Raw genomic sequence first — 15,425 nt, 5'->3', positions numbered from 1 at the left:
ACCCACCGGCCGCCAAGGCAAGGTGGATTTTCGATTTCCACGTACGATCCGGGTCTCCGGATCGTCCAACACACGGATATCGGATGTGCGAACCCTCTATGGAGCTTTTATTATTTATTTAATCATTATTAGAACGGGAAGAACCATATTAAACCCCGCACATAACCCCTAAGTGAAACTTTGTGAGCGGCTTCCTAATATCGATTAGGAACGCTTATTGACGAAAAATTCAACTCTTCGCTACCGTTGAGTTGAGTATTTGTATTGTATAAGCAAAGCAAATTTATGAATCAATGTTGAAAGTATAAAAGGACTCTTCGCCTTCAATTAGTGGGTAAAAAAGGGCAGTTTTTGAGTTTAAACGTGGTCGTACCTTGGCCTTCAAGACGATCCACGTCAAAAACGTCCAAAAACAACTCCTGAAATCGTAGAAACAGTACAGGATATCGTATGGGAAAATCGTCGAACCACTAAAAGAGATTTAGTATAAGACCCAGCCATCTCATTGAGCAGGATAACCAATATTTTGACTGAAATTTTGGGTTCCTAAAAGATGTTGACAAAATGGGTGCCGCATTCGCTAGAAATGGAACTATGCACCAGTTTTGCCACAAGAGCAATTTGAAAATGGCAAAAATCCATGAATTAAACTCCAACTTCGGTTGGCCCTTGTCCAACAGCAACCATGGACTAATATTGTACCGTACCCGTTCCGTCACCGTTGTCTTACGTTGGCGACTTAATACGGGTGTTGGGGCAGATTCTTTCAAGTCTTGCTATTGTCACTTCAACGCCTTCCCGGAGAGTAGCGTGACCGGGCACCGAAGGCACCGAAGAGTTCAGTCTGGCGCACCCTCGGGCGCTTTTTCTTTCACTCGCCATCATCCATGTCACCAGCGCGCTCCAGAACGGCCCCTCCGGGCCCTGGGACCGGGTTGCTTCAAAAGCCTTCAAAATTGCGGACGACCTGTTGCGTCCGAAGCGCAGCGCAGTTTCCAAGCCGACGGCAGACGACGCCAGGACCATGTGGACTCTACCGGATCGATAGCGCGGGCAGTAAACCGGGGGGGGGCTTTTGGGCAACGGTGGGCGGCAGGCTGAGAGATGCTTTGTGGTCGCCATTTTCGAAAAACCATTTATTTAGTCCATTCAATGTACAAAACAAACAAATTATTGCTAATTAACGTGCACGGTAAGCGGCTTTACGCTATGTCGCTCCTTTTTCTCTCTCTCTCCTTTTTTTCTCTCTCTCTCTCTCTCTCTCTCACACGCGTGCTCTCACTCTACTTCGCTCGCTCGATTTTGTTTAACAAAAGAGCCGAGGGGGTCGTCGAGAGCTGGAGAGGACGCAGAAAGCACGCAGCATTCCGAGGCACGCGTTGTTGGTGGGTGGTACTAGGTGTCCGGGAGCGGGGGGTACATTGGCGGTCGACGAAAACACCAACGCAACACGGTGCGGTGCGGGTGCGGTGCGGGTGCGGGTGCAGCGAGGCTTCACGCTCTAGCTCAGCAAAACGAACTACGGAATGAACGCGGATTAAAGGCGTTAACAAGGCGGAAAATTCCAGGTCCAGGTCCAGGTCCCCGTCCAGGTCCCGGTCCCGGATGTCCACGGAGAGTGTGGTCTTAGAGCCAGCCGCCCAGGTTGCGACCGGTGCTCTTTGACTTCCCGCGGTTCGTGGGCGATGGCGCGGGCGTGGGCTCACCGGCGTCGGGACTTAGCGTGGCCCGCTCGGGAGACTTGACCCGGTTCGCCTCCTTCGCTGGACTGGGTGAACGGGGGGACGGTGGCTTGACCGAGCGCGTACTCCCCGTCGGCGACAACGCCACTTCGGCCCCAGCCGTAGTCGTAGCGGTCACCCGGACCTCCGGAACCGCGGGAACCTCGGGCTCCGGCTCCGGTTCCGGTTCCGGCTCCGGATCGTCGCCTCCGTTTTCCGGACCGGCCGCCGCGTGCCGCGGCAGTGGTGGGCTGTTGGGCGGTATCGGTGAAACGGGCCGCTCGGGGATGGGGTCCCCTCCCAACGGCGGCGGCAGCGGCGGTGGACTAAAGCTCGACGGCGTATCCTCGCGCTCCTCGTTCGGATCTTCGATGATGGGCGACCGGACGCGCACCTTCGGCCGGTCCACCGCTGACACCGCCGTCGGGGCCGACTCCGACGACGACGTCCGGACCTCGTCGACCGTCTCCAACTCCTCGCCGGTGCTGGTCGCAGTTGCGGCAGTCGCTTCTTCCGGTGACGCTGGTGCCCCGCTCCTGGCTTCCTCGTCTCCTGGCTCCTGGCTGAGGTTCTGTAAAAAAAAGGACGGGGTGGGGGGAGGGGTCGGGTTCGTGATCAGAGAGTGCGGGCGGGCGGGCGTTAGAGCCGGAAGTCCGGAGGGGCTCCGGACGCTTACGTTGATCTTGTCCTTCATGTCGACCAGCTTCTTGAGGGAGCTGCGCTTCCAAGACTGCCGCCGCTCGTTCTCGAACGCCGCCGCCGTCGCCGCCGCCGCCGCCACCTCCGCTGCCTCGTCGGCCGTTGCCGCCGCCACGTCCGCCACGTCCTTTTTGAGCTTCGTGGTCATAAACTTCACGTACGCCACGCGCGTCACCGGCGTCACCTCCGACAGCTTCGGGTTGTACGCGACCAGGTGGTCCGTGTCCATGTCCAGGCCCATCTCGGAGTTGTCGAGGATCTGCTTCCGCAGGCTCTGGCGGCTGCGGCGCATGATCGCCTCGGTCGAGTTGCCGATCGGGTCGCGGGCCACCGTGCTGCGGCGCACCAGGGCATTCCAGTCTTCCGGCTTCCTGCGAACGGAAGAGCAAGAGAGAGAGAGAGAGAGAGAACCGAATCGAACCCGCCAAAAGGGACAACGGGACGGGATGGGCGACGCCGTGACCTACTTCTTCTTGGTGCTCGCCTTGTTGCCGATCGCCTTGGCGATGGTGCTGAACACATCGGCCGGTTTTTCGCCCGGCGCACTGAACGTGTCCTGCAGGATACCCTCGACGAACCCGATCTGGAAGTCCTTCAGTATGCGACGCTCCATCACGCGGCCCTTCTTGCCGGCGACTGCGCGTTCGGGCGGAGGGGAGGGAAGAAAGGAAAAAACCGCGAAACCGCGAGATTGACGTGGGCATCCTTCGAAGCGGACCGAACCGGACTTACTTGCGTTGTCGTTCGGCTTCAGGTTGGGCGTCCGCATGCCGTTCTGGTGCAGGATGTCGATCAGCTCGTACCGCAGCGTGCTGATGTCCTGCCGGATCTCCATCACGTCGTCCTCGGTGATACCGAAGTCGTCCCGCTTGCGCTGCTCCGCGGTGACGTAGCGCCGCACCAGCAGCTTCATGACGTTCTCGTGGCGCCGTTGCGCCTTCTCTCGGTTTCGCTTCTGCCCGACCGCCGTGTGAAAGTGTTGTTGTTGTTGTTGCCACGTTAGCCACATGAACATATTGACCCCCCCCCCCCCCCCCGCCCTCGCGAGATATCCCGAGTTCGTCGTCCCGCCCGGAGTAATAATTTCGGAACCCAACGATGGACCCGCAACGCACACGCGAACGCAACGCAAAACAATAAAAAAAGGTACCCGGGGCCCCGGGGCCGGGTTTAGTTTGCGGCGTCGAAGTCGAAACGCAAGGAGTTTCCCCCCAGGAGTTTCCGGTAAGTCAATTATCCCCCCTATACTCACGATTATGCTCGTCGTGGAGCGCTTGTCGTCGGAGCATTTGCATAGTTTGGTGAAGTTTTTGATCGATGGAAACAGATTGAACGGGGGCGGCAGCGTGTCACCGTCCTCGAAGTAGCTCATCCAGAGCCGCGACCGGGCAAACTTCCACTCCGAGTCGGACCGTTCCTGTGCGGAGTACAGTGGTGTGCTCTGAGTGGTAAGCCCGAGAGCGAGAGCGAGACAATCCGTCCGTGTGGACCTTACCGAGATGATCTGGTACGAGTTGCTCATCATCGCAATCAGCATGTTGAGCAGCACGATAATGTTGATCACACTGTACGACCCGAACATGAGCAGCGCCCAGAAGCGCGTGAAGCTCTTGATGCCACTCAGCTCGAACGCCATCAGGTCGACCAGGCCGAACGAGGCCCAGAACAGGGACTGTGACGTTTCGAACAGGTTCGCGAACCGCCGCCAGATGCCGCACGCCTTCTCGTTGTTGTCAAAGTCCGGCAGCCCGCTCGGCAGGTGGTAGCACTTGTTCTTCTCCAGCACCGCGTAGTACCAGAGCAGCTGGTTGAGGCCGCACCCGAACGCGAACAGCACGAGCGTGTAGATGAAGAAGAACTTGATGATGTCGATGATCATGCGCCCGAGCGACACCTGCAGTGGCCCGAGGTGCGGGTTGATCGAGAAGATGTGCACCAGCTTGAGGAAGGAGAAGATCATGCCGGCCGCGAACGAACCCTCCGACAGGAGCATCGGATCGAACGGGTCCCACTGCTCCCGCGGGTACCACGGATTGAGGCCCGCTCGGGCGTCACGCTGACGAAACGAAACACAACAACAGGCCATTAGCAAGCCGCCGCCGCCAGAGCCAACGCTCCATCAGAGTCGCGGCTACCTACCCACACCGTGTACCAGGAGGTGAACCGCAGGCTCATCCACACGATGTAGAACGTGTTCGAGATGAAGTCCACAATGTTCCACAGGTCGGACACGTACTCCACTAGCCCATCGTTCCAGAGTGACTTCATCTCGTGCCAAATCAAACCTACCGGGGTTTGGGAGAAATGAAATAAAAGTCAAGAAACGAACAGTGGGTATGAGGGGGAGTAACGGGCTGGGCGGGTGCCGTACTTATGATGTAGAGTATCACCAAACACTCGAACATCCCGGGCAGCGAGCCGCGCTCCTTGCGCTTCCACTCCGCCAGAATGTCCTGCGCCCAGTCCGGTCCGAACCATTCGATCGCCAGGTACTCCACGCGCTGCGACGCGCCCCCCAGCAGCACTGCAGAGGGTGGGGGTGGGTTAGTAGACCAAAGGAGTAGGCCAAAGAGCGACGTATATACGTACTGAGAAAGAAGGCGTAGCTGGCCGAGTGGACGATGAACTTGACGAACGGTTTCTTCATGAACAGCCCCATGGTGGAGTTCGGGGCGATCATGTAGATCATACTGTACACCGGGAACATGGTGCCCAGTTTCGCCACCTGCATGATCTGGCCGACGATGCTCTTGCGCCGGAAGCCCGGCAGCCCCTCGTACCAGATCGCCGCCAGCAGCTGCTGGACGTTCGGGTGCGCCACGAACTGCAATTGGAACCGTGCGGAAAATCGTTAATCGGCCGGATGCCGGAGCCGGATGTGCCGATGCTCTGGCCGAGGCCTACCAGTTTCTGCTTGTGGTTGAGGGCCAGCTTCAGCCGTTCGAGCGTCTGCCGTTCGCCCGGCTCCCAGTTGTCGACTGCCCCGGGGCTGTAGTTGAGCATGATCTCGAGCTCGTTCGAGGTGCGGGCGTGATCGAGCAAAGCGGTCGCAAACTCCTGCACCGTGGCCCGCATTTGCTGTGACGCACGGCACGACACGGCAGCAGGAGTGGACAAAAAAAACAGAACAGAAGAAGAAACATCCGATTACCAAAAACCTCGTGGGATGAACTCGGAACACGTACCGTGTACTCCGCTCGGAACTCGGTCTCCATGCGGCTCAGCCGGCGGAGCTCCCAGGACAGGTGGAAGGCGGTCGAGATGGGGTCCTTCGAGCTGAGCGCGATCAGCGAGCTCGACGAGAGCGCCTTGTACGCGTTGATGCGTGACTGCGAGTGGCGCAGGGAGTCCTGGTCGCTCGAGGTAACACACTCGTCACAGCCGCACCTGCAAAAGCCGTCGGTCGGTCGGAAAGAGCGGGGGGTAAAACGGTCAAACCCGGGCAGGGCAGTGCCGCATGCGTCGGCATAATCAACGGAGCTGTGTGTGTGTGTGAGCAGATAAACCGTTCGTTCGACAGCACCCACCCACCCAAGCCACTTACCGCACGTCGTGGGGCATCGGTAGCGTTGCGCCGCGGTCGAGCAGGATTTTCAGGATTTCATAGTTATTCTTGTGGGCCGCCAGTATCAGGGGCGTAATGTCGGCGGTGAAGGACGACGACGACCGATCCACGGCCTCCCAACTCTGCCGAGAGAGAGAGACAGGGGGAAGGAGAAGGAGTAAGCGGGGTCGTCGTCGCTAATCGGAGGCCATCGCCTGTTCGGCATGCCTCGGCGCGGGTCTACATCTGGCAAAACCTTACATAGGGATCACCCGGGATATGGTTCTCCTCCTCCCACAGTAGCAGCGTTTCGACCGCCTCGACGTACTCCTCCTTGATGGCGTGCAGCAGCGCATCCTAGTTTCAGTGGCACGGCATAAAGCGGACGGAAACGGATATTAATGCCCCGGCAGCCACACACAGGTAGCACACGCCGGTTCCGGTAGGTAACAGCAAACCAGCACCCAATTCCCCAACTCCCCAACTCTCCCGCCCTCTGGAGCTGGAGTCCACGGCAAGGCCCTGAAACTGTCCCAGGTCCCAGGTCCCAGTACCTGTGTTCAGGTCGGAAAACGGAACAATATTCCCGGTTTTGTTTTTTATCAGGTTTTGATTGGATTTTGATCATCGCGAATCAAGTGAATCTCACCGTGCGCAAATGGCCGTCGCGGTACGTGGCCGGTGCAATAGAGCCATAGCCGTGCTCTAGTTTCAACCCCGCACACCGCCGCCGCGACTCCGGTTTGTACATCCACAAGCCAACCCCCGGCCAGGCTTGTGTGGCTTTCGCTTAATTCGCCGAACGACAATCCGTAGCAGTGCAAGGGATTAAGCTCCAGCCACCCACCCACCCAGTCCAGACCGACCAGCTATGCCGACCCCCCACCCCGGTCCCCCCCCCCCCCCCCCCCCCCCCCTGCACACGTACCCCAACGCCATCCCTTTGACCGTACCTTGACTTTGATGCCTTCCCGCAGCAACAGATTGATGAGCTCGATGTTCTCGTTTTCGATGGCAGCGATCAGGGCGGAACGGTTCAGCGGGTCCACACAGTTGATGTCGAACTCCTCCGGGTGGTCCTTGTTTTCCTGGATGATTCTGATGGCAATGGCGGCAATAAAAAACAAACAAACAAACAAAAATGTGCAATCGATGTGAGCGTGGGGTGGGGTGAGCTGGGCTGTGGGAACATTGTTCAAGGTTTTGCTGTCCGGCCAGCAGTGCCCTCGGCGGAATGCGGTTATACTAAGCCTTCGCCGGTCGATCGTTCGTCCTTAGCTGACGTTAATGCTACGGGCGGCGCTACGGGCGTGCACGGGCGAGGCAACAGTCACATAACTGGTGTGCCCCTCACAAGTGTGCAAGTGCGCGCCAACACCAACAAAAAAAAAAAAAAAAAAAAGGCTAGTAGAACGCGTCGAACTTGTACGGATTCGCTCCTGTACCGGTTCCTGCACTCGTCCTTGCAGAAGCCTAATTGAATACAACATCGGCACGACGACGACAAAACGATTCGCAAACGGTGCGACGTCCGTGACCGGTTGATTGGTGAGTGCTGGTTGCTGGGTGAATCGGTCGCAACCAACGTTTGAGGTTGGAGGTTTGGAGGAACGCCCCGGAACGCCCCCGGGCTTACCGCTTACCTTCGCACCGTTGCACAATCGCCGCGCTCGGCGCTAAGTAAAAACCGTTTCTCGGTTTTGGTCAGCACTATGTCCTGGATATCCAGATCGAACTCGGACGTGGCACTCTTCAAAGACCGGGCCGCACCGGGCTGCTCCCCGCCCGGTTCCGCAACGCCATCCTCCAGCGATGCGGACGAGTTTACCAGATTTTCGCGCGATTCCGTCGCTTTTCGCATATTCGCGGTCGTACTCGTTGCCCTTGCTCTTCAAGCTGCTGGCACTAAAACTGGCAGGAACCGTTGCTGGATGTCCTGGATATCCCGGTCGATAAGGGGGAGCCTGGCCACACACACTGGCCACACTGGGACACCAGGATGCAGTTACATCGCGAGATCCGGAACGAACGGTTGATAGTTCGCTAGTTCCACACGAGCTGGCTGGCGATGGCTGGTTTGACCGTATGATGCACTACCGCACTGGGCGCATCTCCGATTGCCCTGGGCGATCCCCTTCTGTCGGATCAGCGGTTGGACTCGGTTTCTTCCTTCCTTCCAAACCGCACCACGTGACTTCAATGTTGATTAATGTTAACGGGATGTTACTTGGCCACAGTCGGGCACACAACCCGAAACACACTCCGTGCAGGTGTTCTTGTGTGGTACTGCGCTCTCGAGCGTCGGATTACCGGAACACCAGTGTACGACGGAACGATCCGGCGACGCGACTACTACTGGCGGCTCGAGCGAGTCGAGTCGAAACTGGCCACTGGCTAGCGAGCGAGTCTTCAGGGTTTCAGGCAGGCAATCGGCAGGTTTAATTAAATTAGTGAAATTATGTCAATATTGATTATGTAACCCCAGTCTACCTCGCGGGTTTTTGGGCTGAGCCATTTAACAAACCGCACCGAACGCCGCAGCTTGGTGGCAGACAAATGCAGGTTTAGGGCTAGGTTTCCCGGATCGGACCCTTCTTGGTTCCGGACCCGAACCCGACCCATCACGTGCGCCGTTTTCCGCGCCGCCCTCCATATAATGGTGATTTGTGTTTTCATCTTTAAAGTTTTCTCGTCATCGTCTTCATGGTACAAAGTACGTAACGTAAATTTAATTATTTTGCGCGCCCACAACTCACCACAGTCCTCGAATTTATTGGCAACCATCAAATAGTAATCCGGCAACGCCGGCACAATGATACGCTGACGATAGGAATTAACCAAAGAAACAGAAACACAGCAATCACAACGGCGTTCTACATGCACCGTACGGTCATAAACATTTCAAAGTGTACCACAATATCATCATCATATCCATAATGTTGCTACGTAAGACAGTGCTATTACATCACCGAGCGGATCAAAGCTGAAACGATTCGACTAATCCACATTATGGTATTGTCATCACTAATCAAAATAGCGTCCGCGCAGCCTACTGTACCAGGGCCGTTCAAAAACTATCGGGGTCTTTGTGTTTTTTTTTATATTGCTTAAATTTTGTGTTAAAAATATCTACTTTGTCCCCATTGGTTAAAGAAATCCCCATCAGATATGATACACTTGTACAAGCGTTTTTTTTCAATCCTCAAAGCTCTTCAAAACAGCCTTCAAAGCACTTTATGATGGCGGTCGAATGCTGGCTGCACCGGAAGCATGGCGTTATCAACCCCTCCGTAACTCAGTTCCTGACTGGGGGCATGGGTACTTCCGGGAGCAGCTCCACCGAGTAGCGAGAGCTCCGTCGCCGCAATGTGCGAGCTGTGAGGCGTACTGTGTAGTCGCCGGAGCACGTCTTGTTTGAGTCCCCCGGTTCGACGACGGCCGAGGACAAATGCAGCATTGGATGTGGAGATAGACTATATGAGTTTCTATGGAGCACTACGCCGACGTAAAAGATGAAAAAAATCACAACTCTACTGTTGTGACGCACAGGATATTTGGCCAAGGTTCGTATAGTTCGTGGTTGGGTGGTTGGGGTGAAATTTTTGTGTTTGACAGTTTATTTGTGTTTATATTTGCAAGTTCAAGATACATTGAGTTTTGATGCGAGAATTAAAATAGTTTTATGATGAATTTCTGTTTGTATTACAAGTAATAATTTAGTTAAAATTAATTTGCATGCTTGTGATACAAAAAAACCTCAATTGAGTAGTGTTCGATTAGTTTTCAAATACACGAGTTGTCTCAATGTTTTCCCCCCATACGACAGGACGAACGAGTTTTCTGTTGCCGTTCGCCCCCCCCCCCGTTTGGCAACCAGTGTCCCAAAAGTGACCTACTTATTTACTTACTCACTTACATACTTACTTACGAAGTAGGCATAGACCGTGGTACAATCCTGTTTGGCACGGTGGCAGCCGCTGATCGAGCATTGATCGCCGGTTGGCTGCATCGCTGGGTCCCCTATCATTCGCCCGTAGGTCATGTGCAGTCGCACAGAAACACTAGAGACGTGAAACAGAAACTCTGTAAAATAACATCCTCAATTTATTAGCATCCACATGGTTTTTTACTTCTCCTAAACGGGACGAAACACAAATGTCGACAAGGTTACGCTACAGCTACAGCCGAGTGCGTAAATGTCAGAGGACAATAAAATGTGTGTCTCACTCTGTCCTGTTGCAACAGGATTTCTGTCAGGTTGGTGTATCCCTTAGCTGGCTTACTTGAATCTTAGATTTCAACGACTGCAGACTAGTTTCCTGTTGAAACCAAATCAGTTTCCTGTTATTTACACCAATCTGACCACCAAAAGTATTTACACCAATCTGAAAACGATGAAGAGTCCGCCAGAGACACCCAAGAGGCCGGTTAACGATGACATGGTGATGCTAGAACGGTCTGATTCACTGGAACATCTAGCCGTTAGCGATACTAGTGATGACGACATGGTGCAGCTAGAACGCTCTGATTCAATGGAACATCTAGTCGTTAGCGATACTAGTGACGACGACATGGTGCAGCTAGAACGCTCTGATTCAATGGAACATCTAGCCGTTAGCGATATTAGCGACGATGACATTATGGAGGTAGAACCCTCTGATCCACTGGCTGTTAGCGATACTAGCGACAGCACTAGCGAACCCTTGCCGCTCGTTCAACGTGTACCAGTCATCGAGAATATGCCAATCGTTCGGAAATGTTTTGTGCTTGTCGAAAAACTTCCAGCATCGGTAGCGTCAGATTACCTCTCCTCATTTAAGCCAAAGAGGTAGTGGTTTTTCTAGTCTATGTAATAAGTCCTTGTAATAATTTAAGTGTAATTATTCGTCCTTGGTTAATGCCTTAAATCCACACGCATCTCTACACGCTATACAAAGAGTCTTACAGTGAGACAGAAACACTGTAGCAATGAATTTAAGTGTGATCTGTGCGGTAAAAGTTCTGAATATTCTCGTAACCTCAACGCTCATCTCACGCATGATTCGGCAAACCGAAGACTGCGCGCCAAGTTTGTGGCAAAGCAGTTAACAACAAGCAATCATATGAACGTCATATGGAGCGAGTCCACAAAAACACCTAGTGCGAGTGTCATCGCTGTAGAAAGCAGGTCGGGAGCGGCATATCGCTTTGCAACATGGGACAAATTGGAATGGAATGGAATTTAAATTTGAAGTAGAATTTCAGAAGTATTTGGTTGTGAAAAAAATAACGGAATTTGTCCCTGCATCAAAAATATTCATTTAATTTTATATTCAATATTCATCTTTGCTCCGTGAAGCAGGTTACGAGGTTACGCTACATCTACAGCCCAGTGTGTGAGTAAGAGAAGACAGCAAAATCTGCCTCTCACTTTTTCTTACGATCTGTTGGCGAATGGCATGAAACGTCAGTTTTGTTTTAAACATATACACCCACTCCTTGCCAATTGTAGGTCAACTTTCGCCGTAAGTGGTTGTGTGGTGCTGTAAGCTATAGCTTGCTCAGTAAAACGTAATTTTTACTTGCGTATTCTACGTTCGGTAAGTCTATAATAGTTCACCTAATTTGATTCCGGCTAGGCAGTCCCACCACAGGGCTTAGATTTCGTTACATGAACACAAAATAGAACTGGTGTAAATGCAGTCTGGTCAAATCGTTTAATCGAAAATCAATTCGCTGGTTTTCATTGTGTTCTCAAATGAATTTACTGTGCAGTTCTACGCCCTGCCAATGGCCACAACCAACCATGGCCCGAAAATTCGAGAACCTGTGAAGGGGAAAGCAAGTTTCACTATAGCGGCATTCCAATTTAATGCTTCAAATCAACATGGCGTCATCTTATTGTGTTGCTAGGGTAACAGAATGGCAACAATGTTACTGTTCATAATGCACCTTTTATGTATCGTGTAACCGGACTCGACGTGTACTTCCGGTGCTTTGCTTTGAATGGTTGGGGTTACTATTTAGCACCCATGACCAAAACCTATAACCTTTTTGTGTTTAAAATCTTAGAGAATATGGCTGCCTCGCCACAAATGAGTCAATTTTTCTAACCTTCAAAAGCATCGCGCGAACAATGGAAGTATAGAAGAAAGTTAGCATTCAGTCCGGAACGCCTCGACAACCCCTCGACGGTCTCGAAATAGCAAACATTGGAATGAAAACCATTGCGATCGTAGCTTTCGCTTAATCGCTGTACGACGAAGTTGAAGGGAAAATTATGTTTACACAACCAGCCAAAGAGAATAGTCAATTGCTTGCGTGCCTTGTCGTGTTACATTGTTTTCTGCGAGCTTTGAGCCCATGCCTCACTAAACGATGTTTCGGCTACACTTAGGGAAACGTTCGAATAACAAAGCTTCTGCTTCGAGCTGCTTTTAGCCTTCTTATTTTCCCAACCTAATGTTTTAGGTTCTCCATATTCGCATATTTTTATTGTTTCTATTAATGTAGCACTTCTTTGAATGATTCAACCATGTTAACTACTGATACCGAGTGCGTTACTAATACTATTTTATGTTTTAGGAATAATATGAATAACGTTACATCTTCTGAAACGGATATATCACCGGATGGTAGCATTAGTAATGGTAAATATTAATTTTCCTTTTGCGTTAACGCGCTTTAAATATCGTGGTTGAAAATCGCTAAACGCAGGCCGTTTACGTACTTGTCCTTACAATAAGTATATGCGTGTACGCGATTCGTTTCGTTAGTTACCGAAAACAAAAGACGCCATCCATTGATTTGCTTCAAGCAATTTTAGGAATCCAGTTTACAAGGTGTTCACTGAGTTCTCTTCCTGCAGGTGCAGATGCCATCACGCGTTCAGAAGAAATAGTTGGGCCAATCGAGGAGTCAGTTGAATCAACGAAAGAGATCAGTGAATGCTCTGCGGCAACGTCACGCATGTATATGAATGTTGATGCCATGCCAATGCCACCATTCTCGCAGGACCTAACGAAAAAAACCGATATAACTACTCAGTATGATTCGGGTGATCCGGCATTCGAAAATTACAGCCTTCCAAGACGAACTCGCCAATATACTGCAATTCGCACGGGAAACTCGTGGACAAGGCACCGTTCTGCAAGAGCTGATGGCAGAAAAAACGAAGAACGCCAGACAGACACTGTCTATGCAAACACCCACTCGACAGGTAAACGGTAAGTCAATCGCGATAGTTGCATATCTAAAAAAAATGTCACATCTAAGAAAAGTCCATATCCATTCACTCGTCTGACAGCGAATCCCATAGGACAGCTAGCAGCGGCAGGTCCGTGCAAGATTCGATCGAGAATCCATCGCTGCATTTCACCATCGAAGATTTGGTGCAGCTAACTCTGCACGAATCCCGGGACGCGAACACCAACAAAGCAAGCAGCTATGCAGAACACAAAAATATGCTAGCAGCGGGCGCAGTGTCCGCTGCCGGCACTTATGCACGCAACAGTTACGGCGCAACCGATGGACCTTATCTCGTTGGGGATGATAGTTCGATGAATTGTTCCACACTGTCAGCGATCATTAAGGCCATCAAAGACTCGACGGAATCGATCAATCGCACCATTAGCGAGAAAATGCGTATGTTTCGGTGGTCAGCGTCGGTTGCTAGTGGTTAGTGTGTTTACATTGGTTTTGCTTTCTTCCCCGCAGGCGATAATGAATCACTAAGCCGCCCACGGAGTGCTGTCAGCAGCAGTAACAGTCTACCTACGGCCCCGCGCTTCCACAGTCTGGGAGCAAACAGCCCCTCACCTTCGGTGCACACGGCACAGAGTACATTCCACCGCTCGTACAGCCCAGGCGTCGTATCGGATATGGTACGCGAAATTCGGGAAAATTCGCGCGTCCGCGAAGAGGCGCTAATGGCTCAGATGCGAACCATAATGGAGGAACGTTCATGGACACAAAACGAAACTCTAAAGCGTCTCGCTCGTGACGTGGAGGACCTGAAGCGAGGCTTTCAATCATTGTGCGCCGACGTGGAGATCCTTAAGACAGGCTTGGACAACGCACGTTCCGAAGTGACGGGCCTAAACTACCAAACGACCTACCTCCAAAACCAACTATTGGCCCATGCTGCGGCCACACTCAACAGTATCACTAACTGTACTAGTACCAACTTCGGACAAAAAAATCAACCAGTCAACGGTGGCGGTGGAGGGAACGGTAACAGCGTCCGACGGGAAGATCACTTCCAACCACAATTCCGCAGATCAGCAGATACCATCGCAATTCAGCAGCTAACATCCTTGAGTCCGGCACCGGGCCGTCATGCCGTGCACGAACTCAGCCGACCAATGGTATACGAGATAGTACACAACGGAGGTAGCGCCCATCTTAATCCACTTCCATTGCGTAGCGTTGGGTTGACGGTGCGCGATGATTTGCCCACCGAGCCGGAGAATCCGATCGACGACGGTCACCCAGTCATCGGTGGTAGTATTAGTGGTGGTGGCGGCAACGTTAATAGCATCAGGCGGGAAGATCACTTGCCACCACAGTTTCACCACAAGGTATCATCGTTGAGTCCGGCCCCCGGCCATCATGCCTTTTGTAATACCGCGCACGAATTCAGACCACCAATGAGTTACGAGATGGTAAATAACGGGAGTACCATCTACCAAAATCCACTTCCATTGCGTAGCAGTGTGGTGACGGTACGCGAAGATATGCCAACCGACCCGAGTCAGGATCCGAGTGATGGTGGCAAAATTCCCTTGCGCCACCACCAATTGCAAACACCAATCCACGTTCAGCCAAAGTACGAGGAACATACGGCAACACTGATGCACCTCGTTAGCACGCCCCAATGTGAAATAGACCGGATTGGTCTTAGCCAGGTGGCGAACAATTACAACTCGTCAATGCCGAGTAATAGTTTGGCTGCTACCAACCAAGACACGATGACATTCGTCATGCTTCCTCCGTCTACTGGTCCGACTAGCGGTCAGAGTCCAGCTTTACCGAGGGACAACACCACTTACGTTTCGTTACTTACCGGACCGGTAACCGATCTGTAGCGCGGTAGCCAGTGATGCAGTGCAGGGTCGGTGCGGTGAGTACCGTTGTTGCCGTTATATGCGTAGTGGTGCATAGAAGTGCTTTTCGTCGTTGTATTAGACAATATTCCATCGGTTCCGATGCTGGAATGGCTCGTTCGCATCGTTCGATCGAATTCCTTTTCTCCTTTTTTTACGTTTTCTCTCCAATCGAAGACTCACATTCCTACTTGTGCACCGCGAAGAATCTGAATATTTACTATACTTATCATTGAGTGATTTGTGATTATCAGGGTTACCGTATTTAGCGTAGCTTTTGGAGCATACTAGAGAACCCTCGGAAATCCAATCAAACGGGTGCAACCTTAACACTACCATGAGATGCCTTAATAAATTTGATACATTGCATACATAATG

The 15,425-nt window shown here is 52.3% G+C and overlaps 2 protein-coding genes across 5 annotated transcripts; one reads left to right on the top strand and one right to left on the bottom strand.

The window, feature by feature from the left end:
• Positions 1 to 1,149: 1,149 nt before the first annotated feature.
• Positions 1,150 to 8,170, bottom strand: LOC128268518 (transient receptor potential protein). Of its 4 annotated transcripts, none has more exons than XM_053005641.1 (15): positions 7,608 to 8,170; positions 6,918 to 7,062; positions 6,226 to 6,321; positions 5,965 to 6,107; positions 5,606 to 5,807; positions 5,325 to 5,498; positions 5,010 to 5,244; positions 4,792 to 4,944; positions 4,560 to 4,705; positions 3,916 to 4,476; positions 3,673 to 3,837; positions 3,153 to 3,375; positions 2,888 to 3,056; positions 2,360 to 2,791; positions 1,150 to 2,284 (listed from the first exon to the last, which is right to left on the bottom strand). In XM_053005641.1, the coding sequence occupies exons 1-15, from the start codon at positions 7,823 to 7,825 to the stop codon at positions 1,627 to 1,629; spliced, it is 3,720 nt and encodes a 1,239-aa protein (XP_052861601.1). In that variant the 5' UTR covers positions 7,826 to 8,170; the 3' UTR covers positions 1,150 to 1,626. The 4 variants fall into 4 exon arrangements, with proteins under 4 accessions (XP_052861601.1, XP_052861609.1, XP_052861623.1 ...); XM_053005649.1 differs by having other exon boundaries at positions 1,150 to 2,292; positions 2,398 to 2,791; XM_053005663.1 differs by having other exon boundaries at positions 1,150 to 2,292; positions 2,398 to 2,791; positions 3,153 to 3,372.
• A 3,295-nt stretch (positions 8,171 to 11,465) lies between these two features.
• LOC128270075 (uncharacterized) lies at positions 11,466 to 15,423 on the top strand. The gene is made up of 6 exons (XM_053007484.1): positions 11,466 to 11,514; positions 12,529 to 12,593; positions 12,812 to 12,924; positions 13,163 to 13,169; positions 13,219 to 13,587; positions 13,660 to 15,423. Exons 2-6 carry the CDS (start codon positions 12,536 to 12,538, stop codon positions 15,027 to 15,029), a joined length of 1,917 nt encoding a protein of 638 aa, XP_052863444.1. The 5' UTR covers positions 11,466 to 11,514; positions 12,529 to 12,535; the 3' UTR covers positions 15,030 to 15,423.
• The last annotated feature ends 2 nt before the right edge of the window (positions 15,424 to 15,425 follow it).

The sequence above is a fragment of the Anopheles cruzii genome, chromosome X (assembly GCF_943734635.1).
Source record: "Anopheles cruzii chromosome X, idAnoCruzAS_RS32_06, whole genome shotgun sequence".
Taxonomy (NCBI): domain Eukaryota; kingdom Metazoa; phylum Arthropoda; class Insecta; order Diptera; family Culicidae; genus Anopheles; species Anopheles cruzii.
The sequence above is the reverse complement of the archived record's forward strand: the minus strand, read 5'-3'. Positions and strand labels throughout refer to the sequence as shown.

Bases quoted from the DNA above. Each gene is read 5' to 3' on its own strand.
- LOC128268518 (XM_053005641.1), bottom strand. From the start codon at position 7,825: ATGCGAAAAGCGACGGAATCGCGCGAAAATCTGGTAAACTCGTCCGCA. The intron at 7,063-7,607 runs GTAAGCGGTAAG...CATTGCCATCAG, and splicing joins GATTGTGCAACGGTGCGAAG to AATCATCCAGGAAAACAAGG. The intron at 4,945-5,009 runs GTACGTATATAC...CACCCTCTGCAG, and splicing joins CAGCTACGCCTTCTTTCTCA to TGCTGCTGGGGGGCGCGTCG.
- LOC128270075 (XM_053007484.1), top strand. From the start codon at position 12,536: ATGAATAACGTTACATCTTCTGAAACGGATATATCACCGGATGGTAGC. The intron at 12,594-12,811 runs GTAAATATTAAT...CTCTTCCTGCAG, and splicing joins GGATGGTAGCATTAGTAATG to GTGCAGATGCCATCACGCGT. The intron at 13,588-13,659 runs GTATGTTTCGGT...TCTTCCCCGCAG, and splicing joins CACCATTAGCGAGAAAATGC to GCGATAATGAATCACTAAGC.